The sequence below is a fragment of the Anolis carolinensis genome, chromosome 3, assembly GCF_035594765.1.
Source record: "Anolis carolinensis isolate JA03-04 chromosome 3, rAnoCar3.1.pri, whole genome shotgun sequence".
Classification (NCBI taxonomy): domain Eukaryota; kingdom Metazoa; phylum Chordata; class Lepidosauria; order Squamata; family Dactyloidae; genus Anolis; species Anolis carolinensis.
The window spans coordinates 193,808,738-193,836,200 of record NC_085843.1 but is presented as its reverse complement, the minus strand read 5'-3'; the positions used below and the strand labels follow the sequence as shown (position 1 = coordinate 193,836,200).

Genomic DNA, 27,463 nt, shown 5'->3' with positions numbered 1-27,463 from the left:
GGGCCACTGACCTCCATAATACTGTTTTCTACCCTGAATATATATATATATATATATATATATATATATATATATATATATATATATATGTGTGTGTGTGTGTGTGTGTGTGTGTGTGTGTGTGTGTGTGTGTGTGTGTTTATTTATTTTCATTCATTCAAATATACATACATTGCAGGTGTTTGTTGCATACAGTGCAATACTTTCATCTATTAGTCTTTCATAATCATTTCTCAGACAATATATTTTCAATAAGGGGTCACAGGCTTCTATTTGTTACCCTGAATTTTCCTGAAGTGGAAATGTCCAGCAGCAGTTGGTGGCTCCCATCTTATTGGGGCAGTGAATATGCTTGAATCTTTACATGTATTTAGAGCAGTGGTTCTCAACCTGTGGGTCCCTAGATGTTTTGGCCTTCAACTACCAGATAACATAACAGCTCGTAAACTGGCTGGGATTTCTGGGAGTTGTAGGACAAAACACCTGGGGACCCACAATTGAGAACCACTGATTTAGTAATAATAGTAATAATAATAATAATAATAATAATAATAATAATAATAATAATAATAATAATAATAATAATAATAATAATAATTTTATTTTTCTATCCCACCTCCATCTCCCTGCAGGGACTCGGGGTGGCTTACACAGGGCCAGGCTCAAAGATAGATAATATTTTGAGGGTCAATTTTGACATACTGGATTTTTCCTTCCAGGTTTTCCACTACAACCTGAAACAGTTTTACTACCCTACTAATATGGACATCACCAGCTTTTAGTGGCTGGGTAAAGAAGGAACTAAAGTACATCATAGATATTTTACAATACTGGCCAAGACAGTGGTCACCATTCCCATTTCAAATTATGTCCTGTTTCAAATTATGTCAAGCCACCCTATGTCTTGGCAGACTCCAACAACTATAAGCAGGCGGGCACTTAACTGGATTGGAAAACTGATGAAAGAGATTTATGATAAGTATTGCTTTAGTTTACCAATATTTCTGCTCTGAATGCCATTCGGTTGAAGTTCAATTGGCCCAATAACGACATCGACTTTTTCTTCATAAGAGCCTGTATCTCTCTTAGATCGAGGCACATGAATACAACCCCGACTGCATCGGGAGCTATAATCATAGGCTCTGCAAACCACCACTTCACACTGCAGGTAAACCGATGGATTTCTACGGATGAAATCAAAGGCTTGGAAGGAGAACCGAAGTGTCCGGCTATTTGGTGAACCGTATGTCTCATAGGTCCCATCTTTAATACAGCTGTATGAAAACAGAATGGAATAACATTACATTACATTGATTACTACATACAATTAATATAAACATGAAATATTATGCTTTCAATAGTACTGGAACAAAACATAACTGTGGCTTAATTGGGGTAGATCCAGATTTACTCAGAGTAAAACCGTTAAATTAATGGTAGTTATGTTAGTTAGTTATAGTGACAAATTTCATTTTCATTTGTTTAAATCTGTCTATTTCAGGTTCGAATATATCTAGATTTAAAAGTAAAGGTAAAGGTTTTTCCCTGACATTAAATCTAGTCATGTCCATCTGGGAGTTGGTGCTCATCTCCATTTCTAAGCCGAAGAGCCAGTGTTGTCCATAGACACCTCCAAGGTCATGTAGCTGGAATGACTACATGGAGCGCCTTTACCTTCCTGCCAGGGTGGTACATGTTGATCTACTCACATTTACATGTTTTCGAACTGCTAGGTTGGCAGAAGCTGGGGCTGACAGCAGGAGCTCATCCCGCTCCCTGGATTCAAACCACTGATCTTTTGATCAGCAAGTTCAGCAGTTCAGCGGTTTAATCCACTGTGCCACCGGGGGCTCCTATATCTAGATATAACCCAATATAAATGCAACTAGGCTTGATTCCAAGAACACATTTCCATGAATAAATGAAAATATGTGTTTAGTTTCTGACATTGAACATTAATTATTAAAATTAGTACAATAAGTAAGGTTCTTCCATTCATCTGTATTAGTAAGACTTGGTACTATAATATGGTTGGACCTTGTCTGCCTTGGGATTTGGGTATTTGTAGTTCAAACAAAATTTCCGAATTCTTATATCATTAAAATCAGCTCTATTTTTTAAAAGAAAAATCAGGCTTCTCCATTTGTGTCCAAAATGTCCTTTACCAATGAGTCAGTTTGTTCATTTCCTAAAGCAGGGATGGGGGATTTACAGCTTTCTCGTTGGTTATGCCAGCAAGAGTATCTGGAAAGTCACAGATTCCCAGAAAAGGAGAAGAAAGGCAGCAAGAAACAGACTGTGCATGTTGGCCCTGCCCCACCTGCCTATCTCCAAACTATTCAACAGCCAAAGCCTACAAGCGTACAGCTGTTTGTGAGCAGACCATCAAGGAACAAGGTCAGCAGATGTGACCTCCACATATTTGATGTGCATGTAGAATGCACTTATTGTAGATTGTCATTTGAATGAGATATTGAGATAAGTAGAAAAAAGCACTTCAGCACAAGAGCATGAGATGAGCCCTGTTGGAACAAACCAAAGGATTCTCTTATCCAACATTCTATTCAAAGAGTGGCCAACCAAATGCCTATTAGAAGTTCACAGTAGGATATGAAAAAACAATAGCACCCTCTCATTTGTGATTCCCAGCAACTGGCATTGATTCCTGGGCTGATTCTCATGCTGCAGGTAATACATACTCAATATCACTAGAAGACATTGATAGTCTTATCCGCTTACAAAGTGGCAGGTGAAATGACACTTGTGTTTGTCAACTGCACAACATGCATATCAGCATTAAACTATTAACCCTTCTTCTCTTCCCAATTCTAGATAACATACAATCGGATTCTAGTTCTGTGGTGCTAAAGCTGAGCGGCCTGGTCCATTCAACTATCCAGAAAAGAGAGGTATTTGAACTTCAGACTGCAGATGTCTTTGAGTCTGAGTTTGGAGGAATTGGTGAGGGCAGAAATTCACCAATTCATCAGGGTGCTGGTCTGGAGCATGAGTGATCGATGGTGTTTGAAGAAACCCACCCAACACACACCCTGACCCCCTGGCTCTGCATCATGACATCTATGTGATTGTATTTTATTGTGTATTGCTGGGCTTCATCCCCATGTGAGCCACCCTGAGTCCGTTCGGGGAAATGGGGCGGGATATAAGAATAAAGTTGTTGTTGTTGTTGTTGTTGTTAGAAGGGAGAGGTGTTGCAGGAAACTCTAGATCGCTTTAGAAAAGGAACAGGATATATTTGTTGTTGCTAAGTGCCTTCAAGTAATTTCTGGCTCATGACAGTTTTTTTCCAGCAAATTTGTTCAGACGCCTTTCTCCAAAGCTGAAAGAATGTGATTGTGGAAAGGTAACTCTTGGTTTCTACAGCCAAAGAAAGATGTCTCCTGAATTCCAGGTCCATCACTCAAACCATGTGGTGGAACATTTTAGAAGCCAAGAGGATTCATTTTCATAGATAAATATTCTTTTTAGATGAATTTCATTTTAAGTTTTCATCTTCTCTTTTAGTCCAATTTTTACTATGCCAACAATCATTTAGGAAGTTTGGGTTTGTTTAAAAAAAAGCTGTGCAACTATAACTTTTACAATGACTGTGGATTAAGTGCACTTTAGTACCAATGATGTTTCTTCAAACTATGTAACTGCATATACCATTTAAAATTTGAATACTATTTCAGAATTATTCATACCAGGAACAAGGAACATCTCAGTTAATGCAATTCTGGTTAAATAGTGCATACAAATGTCAACATGTATCTTTGTTTTATGAGTATCTGATTTTCATCTCAAGGAAACTAGTAAAATGCAAATTAGATATCGCTTCTTCAGAAAGAGGGAGGTGTTAAATCCAGATAGAGCAGGCATGGGCAAACTTCGGCTCTCCAGGTGTTTTGGACCTGGATATTCGAAGATTGCTCATGCCTGAGCTAGAAGAAGATTTGGTCTGTCAAAACTATATTAACTTGACGTTTACAATCAACTAGTGTAGTCGAAATTAAGCATTCTAATTTTGTTACTGCAATTTCTTTAATTTTTGCTTTCTTTAATTTGTAGTTTAAACATAGTCAGCATGGATCCAGTTATTTAGCTCTTTCTATTCTTGCCACTAAGCTGCTTTGATGGTAAACTTCAAACTATGGTTGTCCTCTTATGGGTGACCACAGATATAGGTAAATTTGAGCTGCATAATATATTTACTGCCATGTTGTACTTATGCAGGTATAAATTAATCTATGCAGGACAGTGGCATCAACAGACTAAACCTGGATAGCATATTTTCTGCTCATGTACAGCCTCTCGGTCAAATAGATTCAAACTATGAATATTCTGCAGCCACATCAAATTTCATGGGAAAAGAAATAGTAATATAATACTTAAATCATTTCCCCAGTTCATCACCTAAAAGAAACATCCCACCCACCAAGTTCTCAGGGCTCTCAAAATGTTATCCTATATTGCAGTGTAATATATAGTTTAACATTCTGCCCCTCCCTATTGTCAATACCAGTCCAGTACAATGCAAGCATCCCACTCCTTTAATTGCTTTTCAGAACATGCTTCCGTTTCCTAAGAATTATGCACATTTATGCTAACATAAAGAACCAATAGCCCTTTGGATGAACTTCAGCCTCCTTAGGTTTTTACCATGCTGGGTAAGACTGATAATAGAGATGTGCACATTTTTTTCCTTCGTTTCCTTTGTGCTATTGTTTCGTGTTGACCATTTTTCGACACAAAACGATAGATGATATTTTCGTACAAAACGATAGGTGATACGATATGGAAAGCAATACAGTCATCGTGCTTGCTTTCATTTTCAGCCACATGGCCTCCATGCCGGAAATTTCACTTTCTCATGTGTCAGAGAAGGAGGCTGGGAGGAGGTGATCCTTGGCCAATCGGAGGCTAAGGAATGACTGAAGTGGGTTGGGCAGGGAGGGCAGGGAGTGTATATAAGGGGAGGACTGCATCTAAAAGAGCCATTGCTGCTGCTGGGTGCTAGGGCTGTTTGGGTTGCTTGCTGGCTGCTGCTGTTGCTGTGTCTCTGCTTGGGCTTGCCTTGGCTTGCCTTTTTTGTGCCTTGCCTTTCTGGTGACAGCACTTCTGGGACTAGGAGATTTGGGGTTTGGGAATTTTTACTGGCTGATGCTTGCCCCATTTTTTTAAAAAAAAATCCTTTCCTTGGTGGGCTTCCTTTCCCTTTCCTTCTCCGTTTATCTCACTGGCTCAATTGTCTGCCTCTGCCTTAGTCCTGTTTCCTTTGGTGTTTTATTTTACATTTTTGAAATCTGCCCATTTTGAAAGCTTTCCATTGCTGCCAATGGCATGAAAAAAATCATTTTTTCATTAGCAAGATGAAAATTCTGTTTGTATAAGTGCCCCATTTAGCAGAAACCAATATGAAAATGAGACAAAATGAATGAACCTACAACAAACGAACAGCAATTTCATACAAAAGCATAACACTAGCTGATAAATGCTGAAGCTCAAAACATCAAAAGAGCAAAGGATTCCCTATAGCTGTGTATTCCAAACAAACAAAAATGAAGCAGTACAATACATTATGAGAAACATGCAACCAACTATATATCTTACATCTTTCCCCCTTTGATACGAGTTAGCCTTAAAACATTATATACTGCTTTGACTGTTAAGGCAGAGCTGAATGAGGATTGCTCCAGACCATGGGTTACAAGTTGGATTCCAGCCGTGCCTAGTATGTTCCCCAAACACAGGTACCTAGTGGTAGGAATTACGATTTTTTGAAAAAAAAAAATCCATTTTGCAATGGCCTTTTTAGGAGATTATGCATGATATCATATATATTAATCATTGTGTAATTTGTTTTCTTGTCTGTTGTATTGATTATAAGTATTAAACTTTATAATCATTCTAATGATTGCTTGATAATTTTCTGAATTTGTTTTCTCTGAAGAGTGGTGAAAAGGTCACAGTGGGTTGTTTAATATTATATATGTCTAGTATTCTACCATAGATAGAAATCACAGATCCTACACTACCTATAGAAATCCAGCTAACCCAACAAATGATGGTAGAAAATGAAATCCTTACCCATTCTCGATGATAGGATAGGTCAAAGTTGTAAAATCATCATAAGAGGGTGATGCTTTACATGTGTCCAAAAATAACTGCAGATCTGTGTCAGAGTTATGAAGAACAATTTGCAGGTATAAAGTCTGTCCCAATGACACTCTATAAGGTGTGTCATACACTGGATACAAGAAGTATGGTGAGTCAAAAAATGTAAGGTTGACACTATATAGGCCGTACTGAGTTTCATTAACTAAATCAATGTCGCGAGCAATGTACATGGTTTCTATCCAAGTGTGTTGCAGCATCTTGCAGTTGACTTGCAAGTGAAGGTCCTTTTTCCTTTTAATTATGGCGCCATTGCCTGCAGCAGACACTGTGATCAGGTTTGAATAAATAATTGTGTCAGCATCAACCTGTTTGAAACATAAACAAAACAACATTTCTAAGATAAGTATGCTTTATCTTGGCCATTATTATCACTTCATATAACATTAAATAGTGTGTAGCCTAAATGCCAAATGTGTTTAGACTGAAGTGTGAACAGGGATGGGAAGAACATTAAATATATTCCCCAAATGGTTGAAAAACGTGCTTTTTCATGTGTTCAAAAATCCTAACAAGAAGACATGAAATGATAAAAAAAAATTCTGGATTTCAGGATTTCACAGTGATTTGTTTTTGCACAGAAAACAATACCTTTATACAAAAATATTATGTCTGTTGTAGAAAATGCTCTTTTCTGCACAGAAAATGTTGATTTCTACGCAATGTGTGTATTTTATGTAGAAGTCTCAAATTGTGGATGGACTTTAAAAACTGTGTGGTTCCCTGGAAGAAAAAATAGTTACCTATGCTTCCTTTGATAAGAAATGTTCTGAAGAAATGCATCCCTAACATAGTCATTTCTAATGTCAAAATAAATACGGAACTATCCTATAATAAGAGCTTGAGATGTGATTGCCCGGTCCTGGCATTTGATAGTTCTGTCTATGCTATCAATGTCTATGCAAAATATTGCATATAGAAAATTCTACAGCATTCTACACCAGCTACTTATTTAAGTAAACTTAACTGTTTATCTGCTTTGAACTGGATTATATGTCAATTTAGACTTATATTCCAGTTCAAAGTAGATAATGTGGATTATCTGCTTTGATAATCTGGATTATATAACAGTGTACAAGGGGCCTAAGTAATCTCTCCCAACCTGAGCATTTTTTATTACTTGCTTGAAGGAGCTTCCTCTTCCCCGTGTAAATGATGTAAAATAGACTGGAAGGGAACTATGATAGTAGCAACAATGTCACAACTGAGACCAAGCAGTGATTGTAATTATGGTAAGGATATATAGATTTACTCATGCATAACTATTCTTGTATTAATTATTAAATAAGTATATTTAACAAAGTAGCTGTTTTAGAATATTGGCCAATGTGTGTTGTAACTAACATGACGATTCTTATTAGGGGTGTGCAGAAATATTGTTACATCTCATAAGTTGTATCAAATTTGTTAAATTTGTACATATGAATTGATATTAAAAACATGCAGGAAAGGGGGGGGGGTTTAAGAATTGAAACACTCACCAATTATTTTTGTTAAGATTCCATCACATTCGGAATCAGTTTAATTTTCAGTATAAGCATCAAGGTCAGTTTAATTTTCAGTATAAGCATTAAGCAACTTTGGTAAAGCCAAGAGGACAGTAAGTGTTTTTAAAACCAAGACTGTTTTTTTGGCCTGGTTGCCATAAGAAAAAGTAGCTGGGGGAGGAACTAGCAGAGTTGGGCGGGAGACTGAGAATACAGCTTTCTGGGAAATGTAGTTTGGGAAGGTGAGGCCACCTGTGGCAGAGAATGCAAAAGGCACTGCCTGAAACTACATTTCCCAGAAAGCAGTGCTCAGCATCAGAAAGCCCCAATGATGCCAGCTGTTTAGAGGCTGTCTAATAATAATAAATAAAGTGATTGAATCTGTAAAGAGGACTAAACTAAATAAGTATTAATATAAATCTGTGCTAAATTGAAGTTATGTGGTTAATCGTGTGTCATAAAGACAGACAGACATTCAAGGAGATTACTGTTGTCGCTTTTTGGGGAATAAATTGTTTTTGTCCAAACTTTTAAAAATCCCCAAAAAACCATAGATATGTGAATATTTCTGAAACTTCTGGGGATTGATGCCCTGGTTATCTTGTGCATTTTATATACAATTCAAGTAGATAGCTCTTGTAGTTTTATTTAAAAAAAGTTTGTAAAAAATTCAAAAATTCCCCTAAAATTAGTTGATGAGTGTAATGTTTTGAAGTTTAGTGAACTAACAGTAGAAAATGTGTGGTATAATTATAGTAAGTTTAATCATGATAGCTCTAAAAATGAAATTTTCCACTTACTCAATTACTTGATGAAAAAAGTAACTAAATTTCATTACTCTCGTTATAGTAATGACATTTTACTAACTATACTTTAGAAACACTTTAGAAACAAAATGTCAGCATTTCCCAGTTTTGTAATGACTTTGAAACTTTTTTATTGATCACACATGTCTTATTCTTATTCATGATTAACTATGTTAACTATAAAACAATAAAAAACAAAGAGATATTTCTTACTAACATGAACAATCATATATCAAATAAGAAAGTGAGAGAGGATAGTGGAAGCTATGAAGATAAAATGAATTATGAATGTTCATACATTTCTTCGGGTGAAGCAGCCATTGTATGGTATGTTGAATATTACGTAAGATAGTGTGATCTTTGGTCTGCAGGAAGAGTCTATCAAACTGACATCCCATGGAGAGTAGCCTGCGGTACTCAGATATCTCCTACTAATGATTGCTTGCATATATTCTGATAAACAGAGAAGACCTGACAAGTGGTAAAAGGGAACACTTGTTACTGTATTGAAACAGAGAAAATACCATATATACATGAGTATAAGCCAAGCCAAATATAAACCGAAGCACCTAATTTTACCACAAAAAAACTGGGAAAACTTATTGACTCGAGTATAAGATGAGGGTGGGAAATGCAGCAGCTACTGGTAAATTTCAAAAATAAAATTAAAAATGTTGTTTATTCATTTAGTTGCTTCTGACTTTTTGTGACCTCATGGACCAACCCATGCCTGAGTCCCTGTCAGCCGTCAACACCACCAGCTCCTTCAAGGGCAAGCCATCCATCTTGCCTTTAGTCGGCCCCTCTTCCTTTTTCCTTCCATTTGCCCCCGCATAGATACTAATAAAATTACATTAATTGAGACATTAGTAGGTTAAATGTTTTTGAATATTTACATTCAAAACTGTAATTTAAGATAATAATAAGACTTTAATAAGATAAGACTCTCCAACTCTGATTACCCAAATATTTGAGTATAAGCCAACCTGAGTATAAACCTATCTGAATGTAAGCTGGTCAGGACCCTAGCTGAAAAACTTGGCTTATACTCAAGTATATACACTATTTCCTTCGCTATAAGAACAGATCAGCAACAAAATGGGCACTATATAGTATTGTACATATTTTATGTTAAATATGGTTGGAATATTTAGTTTGGAATTTAATAGACATCTGTCTTATAAATGATGAACTGACTAATGTTACACAACATCAGTGGTTTATTTAGAGCAGCGGTTCTCAACCTGTGGGTCCCCAAGTGTTTTGGCCTACAACTCCCAGAAATCCCAGCCAGTTTATCAGCTGTTAGGATTTCTTGGAGTTGAAGGGCAAAACATCTGGGGACCCACAGGTTGAGAAGCATTGATTTAGAGCAGGGGTCCCCAAACCTTTTAAGCAGAGGGCCGGTCCACAATCCTTCAGACTGTTGAGGGGCCGAATTATCATTTGAAAAAAAAATACAAACAAATTCCTATGCATACTGCACATGTCTTATTTGTAGTGCAACAACAACAACAACGAAAGAATACAACATTTAAAAATGAAAACAATTTTAACCAACATAAACCTATTAGGATTTCAATGGAAAGTGTGGGCCTGCTACTGGCCAATGAGATAGTCAAGTTAATTAGGATTGTTGTTGTTGTTGTGTGCCTTCAAGTCATGTCAGACTTTGGCCGAGCCCAAGTCTAAAATTAATTATTTATTTACTGCATTTATTTACTACATTTATATCCCACCCTTCTCACCCTGAAGGGGACTCAGAGCAGCTGTATGTACATACAATATATTATATTATTAGCATAACACAATATTAGCGTTATATATTACTATATTGAACTATACCACTATACTATATATAATATGTAATATATAACATATAATTAAAATTATTATATGGTATTACTATTAGTATTATATTGTATAACATAAGATTATTATCAATATTATATGTATCTACAATATATTATATTATTAAAACTGATATAAAAATATTATATTATAAAACTGAGGGTGGGGGCCAGGTAAATGACCTTGGAGGGCCGCATCCGGCCCCCGGGCCTTAGTTTGGGGACCCCTGATTTAGAGTAATACGAAGAATTAGCACTAGACAGCTCTCTAATTGAATTCTGCCCCAGCATAATAGAGAAACAAACCATAGTTTCTTTTAGGCAAATCTCAGATTCTCACAGTAGCTATCAATACTTGAAATAACATAAGACTGTCCAACTCTGATTATCTATATACTTGAGTATAAGCCAACCTGTATATAAGCCGGCCAGGACCCCCACTTGAGTATAAGCCGATGGGGGGCTTTTTCAGCCTGAAAAAGGGCTGAAAAACTCGGCTTATACCCAAGTATATATATGGTATTTTTTTCTTGTTTTATAAGCAATCCCTTCAATATTTAGTATGTAGACAAGGTTGATATGTCTGTAAATGAATATCTATCATTACAATACTTGAATTCTTGACATATTTCCTCCACATCAGCTTGGCACTATATGTTACAATGATCTATGAGAGCATCTTAACCTTGCTTAGCCCATATAGATCACTATTCTATCTTAGGCAAAGCAACTTTTAGAATGCTTACTTAAAATGAATTGTTGGCATTAGTAAGTACTTCTAATTAAATAAATCTGCTTTAGAACACAATCAAGTATAGAAAGAAACTATCCATGTACTATTCAGGAAAGAGACAGAGGACCCATCTACACTGCCATTAAAATGCAGATTGAACTGCATTATATGGTCAGTGTAGACTCATAAAATCCAGTTCAATGCTCACATTTATTAATCCTAAATAACTTGTTATTTGGAATTAGTTACTTCTAAGCTCTTATCTGGTTTTATATCTTTGGGAATCTCTGCTCTGCACAACCTTCATCAGGATTTGTAAAAGAGCTGAGCCTCACAAAAAACCAAATAAACATTAACAGTGATGCTATAAAAGAAAATTGTACAATAAGGTTTCACTTACTTGTATTTTGATCTGCTGGGATGGTGTAATAGTTGGCAAAAAACCCTGATGCAGTGACACTATTGTCACTGCGGAATCTCACACTCATCATGTTAGAGGTTGATGTAAATGTATGATAGGAGTTGTAACATATCCTCCCAAGCAGTGGAGAACTATGGGGTGGTCCATCATAGACTTCTACAGAATCACATGGGCATCTATATCTATCACATACCTGTAGTCTGGAAAGCAAGTATGGACAAAAAACTTATAAGCTATATGTTAACTAATCATGATGAATCTATAACATTATAGCTACATTGAAGTTCCTTGCAAAACATTTGTTCTCATTCTGAGAGTGCCTGAGGCAACACTATGGCCAGTTATGCTAGAAAGCACAATTTTGATTTCCTTTTTTTTTTTCCAAAGAGACAAAATGTGTTTGTAGTGCACAAGTTGAAGATTTAAGACAAGGAATCATAAAATCCAAAACCAGTGTTTTAGTAGACATGTAACTCCGGACAGAAGGGGCCAACCGGATGGCTGGAGAGAAGCACTTGAATCCCCCCACGAAAGGCGTTTCTAGATGGCGTTTGCACCAGTCGGTAGAGGGGAGGGACCTAAGGAACCTTCCTGTAGGTAGCCCCTTCCCCTCTCCATTTGGCCAAAACTAGTGTTTTAGAAGAAGACATTATAGAACATGTAGAGCAGTGGTTCCCAACTTTGTTTTTGACCAGGGTCTACTTTGACCAGAGACCACTTTGACCAGGGATCACTTGACCAAGGACCACTTCGACCAGGAACCACTTTGATCAGGGACCACTCTCCAACATTAGTACCAAAAGGGTTACGAATCAGTTTTTGATCAACTTTTGATTTGTTTTGATTATTTGGGGTGCTGATTCAGAAAATTACATTGGCTAAACCACATCAGCTCTAGTTTCTGATACAGAACATACGCCATCCAGTAGTTGCCATCTGCTTGCCCACAGAAAACCATATTTAATAATCTAGAGCAGATGTGGTCTATCCAATGCAATGGTCAGCTCTGCAGAAAGGAGCAGAAATAAAATAAATTAATTAAATAAATAAAGAGGAAGGATGTTCACAGGCTGGATTTTTGTTTCGCGCAGCCCACTGCTGAGCCACGGCCGACAGGTTGAGAATCACTGACATAGTTTCCACACATCCATCCTTTTTCTGAGGACAAGCCCAAAAACGTTTAAACTACCATCTGGGGTCCCATCTACAATGACATATGATGCAGTTTCAGAATGTATATAAACTGCATTGGGTTAAATGGCAGGATAGAGTCATAATCCAGTTAAATGCAGTTAATCTGCATTCTGAAACTAAATTATATGGCAGTTTAGATCCAGGCTAGGAGACTTGGATTCAATCACAGTACCTGGAAACAGCACTCAAATCTGTCACAATCCAATGACTTTTACAAAATGGATATTAGGTGGACATATGTATACATATTTGTTTTATGGATATTGTTTAAGATTGATGTTCATATTGTAGTTTGCTCACTGCACTATATTAGAATTTTACTTACTGCAAATTTTGGAATGTAAGTGTTATTCGGGAATTGCTTTCAACTTGTATTTGCCATGTACAGTCAGCATTATTTGGGTAGTTGGAAGGATAAAATGGACTTTGAATAGTCCCAGATTGATGTCCAAGGAAACCACCACAGGAATAGTTTGTTGGTGAAGCTAGAAATTAATGAAAAACATAGAATACATATCGTCAGGGAGAACTGGAATGTGTTTAAATTGCATCAACTATATCTTGATGTCTATATTTTTATGCATCTTAAATATATTGTCTCACTATATATTTGTTTCTAATTGCCCACAATTGGGCTTCTTTTTTCATTAACTTGATTCTGATGTTTGGAATACTCAAATAATTTCAGAAGTACAAAGTATATGAATCATTTTCAATGGCTTTCTACATGCCACTTCTACCAACTTTCTCATAGTAGCCCAAGATGTCCACAGGGAAACTGTAAGTGTGTTCAGATTTAAACACTTCTCCCTGTGATCAGGATTTCCAAATGAAGATTCTAACCACACCAGAACCATAAATAAATGTACTTAGAAGACTCGCTTTCTGAATTTCTACCTCAATATGAAAATGGAGTGGCCAGTATGTCCAGATACATTAGTGGCAAGGCTCACAGACACATCCTCATGCCCCCCTCACATATTTTATCTTCATCACTAATTCTGTCAATTTCTCAACTGGCAAATATTTACAAAAGCATACCTCTTAATTTTCCATCTTCAGTTAAAAGTAGTTAATCAGTAGCTGTTCCTTAAGACCCATGATATTTATCAAGGTTTGACTTAAGATGTTCTTAAAAGATAATGGACCTTATCACATTGGATTATAATCTGATTATATCAGTTAAGCTTGTGCATTTCAGCTGAACAGCAATCCGTTTCTGCTATCCGAATTTCGGCAGACCCGCATATCCATTTTCATGGACCTCCCAAAAACAGGCAGGTGCCTGAATAGCCATTTTTGGTCGGCTGCTGAAAAATGCAGCAAGATCCGGCCCATTGGCAGAAATGGGGAGGGCTTCACAAGCTCCCCTTCCTGTCATTTTTGGGCTATCAGGATGAATATGGCCACACTTGGAGGATGCATCTACCACCGTAAGCTCACCAAGTTTCATAATGTTTGGGTCATCCCCTGATTTTTGGGAATTTCTTTTCTTTTTAGAAATAAAATCTCCTAAACAGGTTCCCCCCTGGCTCCGCCCTGTAGCAGCAGCCAAATGTCAAAGATGTACTTCCACATCACACAGCCCACTATTACACTTTTTTTACTACTAAAAACAACAACTCTTGCATTTCTTGTTCTCACACCATACTGGAAGAGGCCAGCAATCCACCATGCATAAGCAAGCAAGCAGCATATCCCCTTATTAGAAAAACACCACTGTATGATCCTCTTGGGGGAAAATCAAAATGTATTGTGGGAAATCTAGCCATGTTTGGGAAAAAACCCTACATCACTCTATGAACTTTGAAAAAGTATAGTTGCTGATAGGATGCATACAGATGTTCCTATCACACACAAAAACAGCACTTCAGTAACAGAAGAATCCATAGTATTTCTAAAACATGATTAGAATTCGGTCTGCGAATAATCAGTTTCTGCTATGTTTTGAGATGGATTTTGACAGAATACTGATGGAATGGGGCAAAGTCATGTGATGAGACCCGTTCAAAATCATTCTCAAACAGTCCCAGAAATGAAGCATTTCCTAATGTGATAAGGTCCAATGTGGTAATCCAACTTGTTTCCATTCATCTTTTTTTAAGGTCAAATTGAACATTGAAGATAAAATAACTAAAAGAAAAGCTAAACTATTGAGAATTGCCAAAAGAAATAGCACTTACTTGTCGTTGTTGGCCACCATGGAAATGTCGGAGTTGGCCATGCTAAAAATCATAACAGAAGAGAGAGGTAGAAAGGAAAAGAAAGAGATTGATTTAAACTACTGATCATATATGACAATGATACATATCAATTACTTAATGATTATATAACTGGTTATTGCAGGTGTCAAGTAGTTTTGAGTTCACAGTATTTCTATAGTAAAAGGTAAAGGTTTCCCCTGACGTTAAGTCCAGTCATGTCCGACTCTGGGGGTTGGTGCTCATCTCCATTTCTAAGCCAAAGAGCCGGCATTGTCCGTAGACACCTCCAAGGTCATGTGGCCGGCATGACTGCATGGAGCGCAGTTACCTTCCTGCCGGAGCGGTACCTATTGATCTACTCACATTTGCATGTTTTCGAACTGCTAGGTTGGCAGAAGCTGGAACTGACAGTGGGAGCTTACTCCACTCCCTGGATTAGGACTGCCAACCTTTCGGTCAACAAGTTCAGCAGCTCAGTGGTTTAACCCACTGTGCCACCAGGGGCTCCTAGTAGTAGTAGTAGTAGCTACTATACAGGTGCATGTTCTGGTAGTTATATATATCATTGGTGTATTCTAGTACATCTTTTTTCTTAATAACAATAAGATATTTTTTAAACTAAGAAGGCATTTTTAATAATTAAATTTGATCATTCTGTTGGCATCCTGGTTTAGTAATTATGTTCTCATAAGAAGGCCTGAATAATCTTTTTGTTTCTAGGGATTCACTAAGGATTTAATATTTGTTAGTAAGCATAGACTGCTAGATAATAACATCACTATGATGATGTTGAGAAATCTCCCTCTTAGCTTTGCCATTAAGACCTTCAAAATGATTGCCTCCCCATCATCGAATTACTTGCCTTTTCTTTACTGAGACTGTAAAATACATGGCAGCTAAATCAAACTGGAATCGAGTTATTCTATTTACAAAGCAATGAACAAATCATTCACAGTATTGTTATACACAATACAAAACTAAGAATATGGATTCTATTATTTTAGATGGTTTCCAGATTTTTTTTAAAAAAAATCAAATAATATCTGTGTATACCTATGTGTAAACATACTTACCAGTTGTGCCATAAAATGAATGGTAAAAGGCAGAAAAACCGGGATATGTTACTGAAACATCACTGTGAAACAGAATTGTGAGGAGATTTGATGTAGAAATCAATGTAACATAGGAACCTGAACAATATCTTCCAAGGACACGTGAATAGAGGTCTCCATCATAAACCTCAACGTAATCAAATCTGCATTCTGTTCTGAAATTGGAGAAAAGACCTTCTGTGAGTACAGTAATAAACATAATTCTGTAGACTGAGTAAAATAAGGCCACAATGCTTCCTCCCTGAGAAGGCTGCTGATAGGCCATTGCTTATGACAGTTGGGTCTGCTCTCATGGACAGATGGAGAGACCTCTCCCAATGTTGTTGTAGAAAGGGTCACCATTATTCATGTATTTCCACTATTGTTCCATGGCAATGGAATTGGAAACGGGGCATTCCCAGGTGTGCCAAAGGCCCCATCTATACTGCCATATAATCCAGTTTCTGAATGCAGATTATTGATTTGGATTTGTAATTTTATGTCTGTTTTTAAAAGAATTGTTTTGGTTCTGTTTTATGATATTGTTTATGTTTACTATGTTTGTTGTATGGTGATTTTTGATAATTGAATGTTTTTTAATGTTCATGTTCGAGTTCTCTCGAGGAGATTGATATACAGTGTTCCCTCATTACTTCGCGGTTCACTTTTCGCGGATTCGCTGTTTTGTGTTTTTTCAATAAACTCTAAAAGACTATTATAAATCATAAAAAATTACAATTTACAGCCTAAGGAATGAGGAAGGAGAAGCCAAAGGGAGAGAAAAGGAGCCCAAGTGGCAATGGGAGGAGAAGGAGGGCCGGACTGTGGCGCAGCTGGCTAGTAACCAGCTGCAATAAATCACTACTGACCGAGAGGTCATGAGTTCGAAGCCCGGGTCGGGTTAAGCCCCTGACCATTAAATAGCCCAGCTTGCTGTTGACCTATGCAGCCCTGAAAGACAGTTGCATCTGTCAAGTAGGGAAATTTAGGTACGCTTTATGCGGGAGGCTAATTTAACTAATTTACAACATCATAAAAACTGCCAGCAAAGCACGAGGAAAGGAATGAGGAAGTACAGCCACTAGTGGACAGTGAAGCAACAGTTCCCCCTGTGGCCGGAATCGTGAAGCTGGAAAAAAATGTTAAATGCCTCTGTGTCTGCCTATATATGTTGTTTGTCTGTTGGCACTGAATGTTTGCCATATATGTGTTCATTGTAATCCGCCCTGAGTCCCCTTCAGGGTGAGAAGGGCGGAATATAAATACTGTAAATAAATAATAATAATAATAATAATAATAATAATAATAATAATAATTATTATTATTATTATTATTTATCAACACACAATTGGTTGATAAAGACTTAAAATAGTGTATAACTACTAAAATAATGTATAAATATTAAAATAAATATAGTGTCCCTACTTCATGGATTTCCACTTATCGCGGGTGGTCCTGGAACCTAACCCCAGCGATAAGTAAGGGAACACTATAAATAAAGTTGTTGTTGTTGTTGTTGTTGTTGTTGTTATATTATCTGCTTTAAACAGGATTATATGGCAATGTAGACTCATATAATCCCATTTAAAGCAGATAATCTGCATTCAGAAACTGGACTATATGGTCAGTGTAGATGGAAGAGGCTTTGGGAGGGTGTGGGCTGTCAGCCATAGCAATCCTCGCCACCATCACCACCACCAGTATGTAGAAAGGACAAAAATATTATACTGGTCTTGGAGCTGGCACACTTTTTTTCTCTCCCATCATTGTTAATTGATAATAAAAAATTTTAAAACCCCAATTTGAGTGGTGCTAGAAGAAAATTTATTGATACACCTTCTTTGCTAGCCAGTTTGATTTGGCAGAACATAGGGAAACAATGGTTTCTTTACCATGGGATACCAAAATTGCAACAGAATTGTTCTGTCTCTCTATTGTCAAAACCAATAATAATTATTGCTTAATTATCAAGAAATTGTATTTTTATACTGCTGTACTATGGCTAGGAATAAGATGGGAAGAAATACAGTGTGGAGGCCTTGATAAACTTTTCCAAGAAGAGTGGGGACTATCCATCATATTAAAACAAGCCTGCTCAGTAATACCTATGGTAAGAAAACATAGCATAGAGAAATATTTATGAAGAAAAGAAGTGTAACTTAATTAAAAGGCTTTGGTTGGATTTCTAAATGAAATTGTGATTTCTAGGATTTGAACAGAAAAAGCATAAGAGTTGCAGTAACATAGGTTTAGGGGGGAAAAAACTGGGATTTTGCTTTGGAAACGCTAAGGTGGTTACAGAACTTGATGAAGTGAAGAAAATTCCTGGCTATTGTTTCTTGTTTCAAGAAATAGTTAAAATCATTAACTATTGTGTAACTGTGTAACATTGTGCCTTAAGACTAAAAAAGGAGAATGGCATCGAAATCAAACCAATCCATGAGCAGAAGTGGGTAGCATATTGTTATTATTAATGTAGTAATATCATTTTCACATGAGTCTAATGCAGTGGTTCTCACCCTATGGGTCCCCAGTTGTTTTGGCCTTCAACTCCCAGAAATCCTAACAGCTGGTAAATTGGCTGGAATTTCTGGGAGTTGTAGGCCAAAACACCTGGGAACCCACAGTTGAGAACCACTGCTCTAATACATCATCGAATCTAATACGCACCTCAATGTTTGAATCCCTGGAACCAAAAAAAGTATTTGTTGACGAATGTAATCAACAACAGTAAAACAGGTGGAGTACAACATAGTTAAAACACTCAGATGGAAATGAACAGTACAAAAATTAAAACACAGTGCTAATACAATGTACGTTACAATTCACCATTTAAAACCAGTAAGTTCCATCAAGTCCTTATCTTTTGCCTTTAAATGAAATGAAACATGAAAGAACCATTTGACTGTGGAAATATTTCTTCTACTTACTGAATACTTCTAAATGTGAGCTGGATTTGTGAACCACTCCAAGATCTTATTGTCCATATGCAATCTGCATTGTTTGGATAATTTCCAGGATACAAGGGAGAAGAGAATGACCCAGATGAGTATGGAAGCAGACCACCACAAGTGGAGTTGCCTATAACACAATCACAGATAAAACAGCATTATATACACAGCACATAGTTGTTAAATGGAATCTGACCTTTATTTCTCTGAGATCGGAAATGCTCCTACCCCAGTTGTTCCACCTCCCTAAATAAAGATAGAGAGAGAAATAATGCTGTTGTTGAAGGCTTTCATGGCCAGAATCACTGGGTTGTGCATTTTCCAGGCTGTATGACCATGTTCCAGAAGCATTCTCTCCTGATGTTTCGCCCACATCTATGGCAGGCATCCTCAGAGGTTGTGAAGTACTGTATATTGGAAAACTAAGCAAGGGAGGTTTATATATCCGTGGAAGGTCCAGTGTGGGAGAAAGAACTCTTGTCTGTTGGAGGCCAGTGTGAATCTTGTAATTAATCACCTTGATTAGCACTAATGGCCTTGCAAGCTTCATTCCTGCCTGGAGGAATCCTTTGTTCAGAGTCATTAGCTGCCCCTGATTGAGTCATGTCTGGAATTCCTCTGTTTTCAGAGTGTTGTTCTTTATTTACTGTTCTGGTTTTAGAATATTTTAATACTAGTAGCCAGATTTTGTTCATTTTCATGGTTTCCTCCTTTCTGTTGAAATTATCCACGTTTGTGGATTTCAGTGGCTTCTCTGTGTTGTCTGACATGGTGGTTGTTAGAGTGGTCCAGCATTTCTGTCTTCTCAAATAATATGCTATGTCCAGGTTGGTTCATCAAGTGATCAGCTATGGCTGACTTCTCTGGTTGAGTTAGTCTGCACTGCCTTTCATGTTCCTTGATGCATGTTTGGGCAATGCTGCTGCGTTTGCTGGTCCCTACATAGACTTGTCCACAGCTGCATGGTATACAGTAGACTCCGGCAGAGGTGAGAGGATCCCTCTTGTCCTTTGCTGAATGTAACCTTTGTTGGATTTTCTTAGTGGGTCTGTAGATAGTATGTAGGTTGTGTTTCTTCATCAGCTTACCTATGTGGTCAGTGGTTTCCTTGATGTATGGTAAGGACACCTTTCACCTGGGTGGATCTTTGACTCTCACGGCTTGTTCTTGGTCTTGCAGCCACCGATGTCTGTGGTGGAGTCTCCATTGGCCTGTAAAGCCCAGTTTAGGTAGTTTAGTTCACTTTGGAGAAGGTGGGGTTCACAGATTCTTTGTGCACAGTCTGTCAGGGCTTGGATTGTGCTTCTTTTTTGACTTGGGTGATGGTTGGACTTTTTATGTAGGTATCTATCAGTGTGTGTAGGTTTTCTGTAAACTGTGTGGCCCAATTGTTGATTGGGTTTGCGGATGATTAGTACATCTAGAAATGGCAGCTTTCCTTCATTTTCTTTTTCTATGGTGAATTGGATATTTGGGTGGATACTGGTGAGGTGGTCCAGGAACTTGTTTAGTTCTTCTTCTCCATGGCTCCAAATGGTGAAGGTGTCATCCACATATCTAAATCATATAGTGAGCTTTTCTCCCACAGATATATAAACCCCACTTGCCTAGTTTCCAACAGCCCCCAAAACCTCTGATGATGCCTGCCATAGATGTGGGTGAAACATCAGGAGAGAATGCTTCTGGAACATGGCCATACAGTCTAGAAAACTCACAGCAACCCAGTGATTCCGACTATGAAAGCCTTCGACAACGCAACGTCAAATATGTTTTTACTTATTTACGTGTTGCAAAGTGTTCCATAACACTGAATCTAAAACTGGATCTACACTGTCATATAATCCAATTCAAAGCAGATGATCTGGATTTTATATGGTAGGGTAGATGGGTCTTTCACCCAATTCATTGGCCCTCACAATGTGCAGACAAACCCACTCAGTATTGGATCATATTATGTTAACTTGTTTATTCATTATATCCTTAACCTTTCAGTTTTCAAGGTAACAAACAAAATGCAGCCACAACTTAAATATATTTGACAGGTTTTAAAACCAGTAAAGTAGCATTACTTAAAGATTATTTTAAAACTTGGGCAAGTTTCTCTGGGGAAAGCATGCCAGGGTCAAAATACCATTACCAAAATGGTCCTTTATGACCACCTGCCTCATCTGAGTCTCCACTGCCAGATAATTTGAGATAAGAAGAAAATCTGGGATTACATCCTGGAATATAGGGGCAATGTGGAAGGGGCCTTAGTCCAGTACCATAACCTTGCTTTTCACCAGCTTTATTAATTCACTCTAAGTTTTAAACATAGAGTATTGATTGTTTTTTAGTTGCAAAAGGTAACTGTGTTGAGGTAGTAATAAAAAGCAATGTTGCAAACATATCCAAATTACCTATTGATGATGTAGTAGCTGGAAAAGCTGGTCCTGGAAGCAAACATAAATACATGTTTACAAGTTAGACATCAATACTTAAGAAAAGTATGTACATTTTTAATACTCATCATATAAAGAAAAAATAGCCAGGACCTAAGTGGAACAATTTTTCCAAATATACCATAATGTTGGGGAAAGTGTGAACTGAAGGGCATACGCAACCCCGCTTGACACTTTTTGGTGGACTACTGCATTTGGTGGCCTAATGAATTAGTTTTTTGAAAGAGATTAGAAAAATATATTTAGCCTTCAAATTCCCATTATCACAAACAAGTCATTAAGGCAATTTTGTCATGTTTGTCATGCACAACAAGGCCATATTGGGCACAAAAGTGTCCTTTTTCCATAGAAAGTGACCTGTAAGTTAAATTCCTGGGGGGGGGGGAACCTCCCCAGAATATAAACTAGCTCAAAGTGAAAGACTTTGCCAGATTGGCCCCACACTTTCTAGGGCATTTTTAGAGGCATGAGAACCAAAATAGTGGAATGGTTTGAATGTTAGACTACAACTCTGTAAACCAGGGTTCAAATCCTTGCTTGACCATGGAGACCCACAGAGTTATCTTTGGAAGATCACTCTTAACCTCAGAGGAAAGCAGACCCCCTCTGAACAAATTGTGTCAAAAAAAACAGTGACAGGATCACCTTAAGGTCACCAAAACCTGAAAATGAATTGAAGGAATGCAACAACAAGGACAAAAGTATGACTCTCCAATGGCCCCCAGGAATCTATATCTCCCTAATCCATGATCGTTGTCTGGTCCTGATTGAAGCCACGGATTCTAAAAATATTCCTACAAATTTAAATCTCACCTGAGAATTCAAGAAATGTTTCTGTGTGGATTGGAGAAACCGTTTTTAAATGATGCCCTACCTGATTCCCAGTAGGCCACATTTAAAAAATACTCTCTGAGTGGGAAGAATTGAAGAATGCCCTAACCATTTATGTCTCTCCATGATTAGTTACAACAAAAAGTACATCTGTATTCTTCATTCCACTTTTGATAACTTAAACTGAATGCAGAGGTTTCCACACTGAATAAAAACATCCAGATACTTCCGTTAGTTAACATAAGTTTTGTGTAACATACCAATAGGATCATGACTAATTATTTATCCAATGAATTATTCAGCTCCACGCTGCTTCTCCTTCCTATACTAATGCCTAACAAAGCTGGAGTATTTATGTGGTTGCAGTACTTTTAAAGGCCTTGTGATTTGTTTATTTATTAAATCAGCACCAATAAATATTTGTGAAACTACTTATTACCTGCTGTTGTACTGGGTGTACCTGAAAAAGAAAAGATACACTTTCAATTGTATTAATGCTTTAACTAGAACAGCATGAATGATAAACATCAGTTAAGGAAGAAAGGACTATTAGATATCATGTAATATATACACACTGACATTGTGTTGAGAAGTTTCCTCTTTCAGTCTTGCAGGAAAGCACACAGACATTATGTACATAAACACACACTGATAAACACACTCACAGAGAGAGCAGGAGAGGTACAGTAGAGTCTCACTTATCCAACATAAATGGGCCTGCAGAACATTGGATAAGCGAATATGTTGGATAATAAGGAGGCATTAATGAAAAGCCGATTAAACATCAAAATAGGTTATGATTTTACAAATTAAGCACCGAAACATGTTATACAACAAATTTGACAGAAAAAGTAGTTCAATACACAGTAATGCTATGTAGTAATTACTGTATTTACGAATTTATCACTAAAATATCAGGATGTATTGAAAAAATTGACTACAAAAATGCGTTGGATAATCCAGAACGTTGGATAAGCGAATGTTGGATAAGTGAGAATCTACTGTATATACATATATACACAGCACATGCAAAATTCCTACTTGTTGTTCCTAAAAGCGACTCTTCTTAAAGGAAGAAAACAGGGTGCTATATGTTGAACTACAAAAGCAACAGAGTGGCAGAGAAGGTATTAACCTTTCTCGCCACTGGTAGTTTATGTGCATTTGCAAAATACTGTCCTTCCCTTTCCTTGTAGACAGAACAGACACAAAGTAAACTGACAGAGCGGAGGGAGTAATTCCTCCATCAGCCTACGGAACTTCTTTTTTTCTTCTTCTTTAAATAGTTTTTATTGAATTTAAAATTTTTCATACAATAATTACTTTTATCACATAGCAGATATATAATGTATCATACAATAATTATTTTATATCTATTGTTGATTTATATCTACTACAATGTTAACATTTGTCCATCTATATTTCTTCACCATTGTGTATCCCCCCTCCCACCCCGAGCCATTTCTTATATATTGTCCAATCAAAATCTCATTTCTTCCTGAGGCGGTAGCCCTCCATCCCTTTTTTGAAGTCCTTTCTAAAAAAAATTCCCTATACATCCTCAAAATCATTTTTTTCCATATCCCTCTTTTAACTTTTAATTTGCATGTTAGCTTATCATTTATTGCCAATTTCCATACTTCCTTATACCATTCTTCAATCTGAACATTTATTACTTTTCTCCAGTTCCTTGCTATAAGCAATCTTGCTGTTGTCAATAAATTTGTTATTGCTTCTTTTTCTTTTTTATCCATCTTATTGTTATTATAAATTGATAATAATGCAATACCAGGGCTTCTTTCCAGTTTGATGTTCATTATATCCTCTATCTCTTTAAATATTTTATACCAAAATTTCCTTACATATGTGCCACCACATATATATATATATGTTCCCACTTCCTGACAGCCTCTCCAGCAATTTTTTGGATGGTTTTTATTAATATTTGACATTTTTAATGGCGTTAAATACCATTTCCAAATTATCTTATAATAATTTTCTTTAACTCTTATAGCCTACAGAACTTCTGAGCTAGAATATATAGGAAGGATGGATTGGATATGACACATAAGAGAGGGGATTGCAGAAAACAATATTCTTAGTGTATATGAGTAGAAATGCTTTCTATATGTGCAAAAGACAACACTGGATCACATTTGCCCTGTTATAGATCTTTAGGTAGGACTAGATAAATTCATCCTCATTTTCCAAATGCCAAAACCAATAAACCAAGAAAGAACGAAAACAAAAGGAAACCGTGATAGGGGGAGATATGTCCAATTAAATGCACAATTCCAGAGGTTAGCCAGAAGAGATAAGGAAATAATTTTAAACGAGTAATACATGGAAGTGGAAGAAGACAAAAGGATAGGAAGGACAAGAGACCTCTTCCAGAAAATTAGAAACCTCGGAGGTAAATTTCAGGCAAAAATGGGCATGATCAAAAACAAAGATGGCAACAACCTAACAGAAGCTAAAGAGATCAAGAGAACATGGCGAGACTAAACAGAAGATCTGTATAGGAAGGAAAATAATATCAAGGATAGTTTTGATGGTGTGGTGAGTAAATTAGAACCAGACATCCTGAGGAGTTAGGTTCAATGGGCCTTAAAAAAGCCTTGCTAATAACAAGGCAGCAGGAGACGACAGGATCCAAGCTGTTTAAAATCTTGAAAGATGATGCTGTCAAGGTGATGCATGCCATATGCCTATTCTGCCTTGGTCAGGCCACACTTGGAATACTGTGTCCAATTCTGGGCACCACAGTTGAAGGGAGATGTTGACAAGCTGGAAAGCGTCCAGAGGAGGGTAACTAAAATGATTAAGGGTCTGGAGAACAAACACTATGAGGAGCTGCTTAAAGAGCTGAGTATGTTTAGCCTGCAGAAGAGAAGGCTGAGAGGAGACATGATAGCCATATACAAATATGTGAGGGGAAGTCATAGGGAGGAGGGAGCAAGATTGTTTTCTGCTGCCCTAAAGACTAGGACGCGGAACAACGGCTTCAAACTACAGAAAAGGAGATTTCACCTGAACATCAGGAAGAACTTCCTGACTGTGAGAGCTGTTCGGCAGTGGAACTCTCTCCCTCGGGCTGTGGTGGAGGCTCCTTCTTTGGAGGCTTTTAAGCAGAGGCTGGATGGCCATCTGTCGGGGGTGCTTTGAATGAGATTTTCCTGCTTCTTGGCAGGGGGTTGGACTGGATGACCTGTGAGGTCTCTTTCAACTCTACGATTCTATGATTCTATGATTCTATGCCAGTAAATATGGAAAACACAAGAATGGCAATCAGATTGGAGAAAACTTTTTCCCAAAAAAGGGAAAATGCTGAAAAATGCTCAAACATTCATACACTGGCACTTATTTCACATGCCAGTAAGGAAATGCTCAAGTCCCTGCAAGGTAGACTCCAGCAATACATGGAGCGAGAGTTGCCAGATTTTCAAGCTGAGTTGAGAAAACACAGAGGAACGAGAGGCCAAATTGCCAATATCCGCTGGATAATGGAGGAAGGCAGGGAGTTTCAGAAAAATATCCATTTCTGTTTTATTGAATATTCTAAAGTGTGGATCATAACAAACTGTGACAAGTTCTTGGTGGTATGGGGACACCAAGTCACCTTGTCTGTCTCCTGAGGAATCTGTATAATGACCAAGTAGAAACAGTAAGAACAGACCACGGAACAACAGACTGGGTCAAGATTGGGAAAGGAGTACGGCTGGGTTGTATACTCTCATCCAAGGCTGGAGTTAAAATTTCTGGAAGAAACATTAACAACCTCATATATGCAGATGATACCACTTTGATGGCTGAAAGCAAGGAGGAGCTGAGGAGCCTTATCACCAAGGTGAAAGAAGAAAGTACAAAAGCTGGGTTGCAGTTAAAATCAGGAAAACCAAGATGATGGCAACCAGACTGACTGATAACTAGCAAATAGAGGGGGAAAACGTGGAGGCAGTGACAGACTTTGTATTTCTAGGTGCAAAGATTACTGCAGATGCAGACTACAGCCAGGAAGTCATTTATTTCTTTGGAGGAGAGCAATGACCAATCTTGATAAAATAGTGAAGAGTAAAGGCACCACACTGGCAACGAAGGCCACATAGTTAAAGCAGTGGTATTCCCCGTAGTAACCTATGGATGCGAGAGCTGGACCATAAGGAAGACTGAGATAGACGCTTTTGAATTTGGTGTTGGAGGAAAATTCTGAAAGTGCCTTGGACCGCAAGAAGATCCAAACAGTTCATACTCCAGGAAATAATGCCTGACTGCTCACTGGAGAGAAGAATATTAGAGGCAAAACTGAAGTACTTTGGTCACATAATGAGAAGACAGGAAAGCTTGGAAAAGATCACGATGCTGGGGAAAATGGAAGGAAAAAGCAAGAGAGGTCGACCAAGGGCAAGATGGATGGATGGTATCCTTGAAGGGACTGGCTTGACCTTGAAGGAGCTGGGGGTGGCTGGTCCATGAGGTCACAAAGAGTTGGAAGCGACTGAATGAATAAACAACAAAAACAATATCAAAGAGGATGTACTGAGCTAATGCCCTAAAAAAAAGGAACAATCGCTTTCTCTGGATAGAGTGACAAAAGACAAGAGATTGATTTGTCCTGGGAAACCCTAAAAACGGGATCACCACCTTCTGCTGTCACTGCTATGATGCCACTTCTGCTGTTTTTGAATGCCTGGGAGGCAAAACGTGGTGGCCAGGAGTGACCTTGTGAGGTAGAATTAATGCTTTCTTCTCCCCATGGAATGACCTTCAACTGACTTATAGTTCATACCAAATGCATAGTTTTGGCACCCAAACCTGCCCTCAACTTGTACATAAAGTCAATTTATACATAAATATAAAAGATTTATATTTCAAAATTGAAAGTTACCTGAGCAGATGACACCTGCATCTTCACCATGGCCACAGTTATGTACTCCCCAGCCACTGTTAGGGCATTCCCATAGGTAGGATTCATTCCCACTACATCTAACATCATCCAGGAGAATGGGACCAGAGCCTTGCCCAAAATATGCTGACCCCGGTGCACTGACAGCATATCCACATCCAAGTTGTCTGCACACAACATCTGCATCAGTTAAGTCCCATAAATCATCACAGACTGTCCCCCATGTGGAAACAGAGTTACGAATTTCAACACGCCCCTCACAGCGATGATTTCCATTCACCAACTGGAGATCTTGAAAAAGTACCAGAAATATATTTTTCATTTACAATCTTGTAGTAACATTAATAAAAAAAAAGAGAACGTAAAAGACAAGT

General features: G+C 37.6%; 1 protein-coding gene across 1 annotated transcript in view; it reads right to left on the bottom strand.

Annotated features, from left to right (window-relative positions):
* Positions 1-27,463, bottom strand: part of dmbt1 (deleted in malignant brain tumors 1) — a 279,374-nt gene that overhangs the window by 205,361 nt on the left and 46,550 nt on the right. Inside the window, exons 26-36 of the mRNA XM_062976978.1 lie at positions 27,072-27,380; positions 22,626-22,646; positions 21,314-21,346; positions 18,894-19,044; positions 15,946-16,139; positions 14,852-14,893; positions 12,994-13,153; positions 11,454-11,674; positions 8,769-8,941; positions 6,091-6,485; positions 997-1,274 (exon numbers count right to left, since the gene is read on the bottom strand). Of these exons, the coding sequence (XP_062833048.1) occupies positions 997-1,274; positions 6,091-6,485; positions 8,769-8,941; positions 11,454-11,674; positions 12,994-13,153; positions 14,852-14,893; positions 15,946-16,139; positions 18,894-19,044; positions 21,314-21,346; positions 22,626-22,646; positions 27,072-27,380 (1,977 nt within the window). The remainder of the gene's footprint in view (positions 1-996; positions 1,275-6,090; positions 6,486-8,768; positions 8,942-11,453; positions 11,675-12,993; positions 13,154-14,851; positions 14,894-15,945; positions 16,140-18,893; positions 19,045-21,313; positions 21,347-22,625; positions 22,647-27,071; positions 27,381-27,463) is intronic.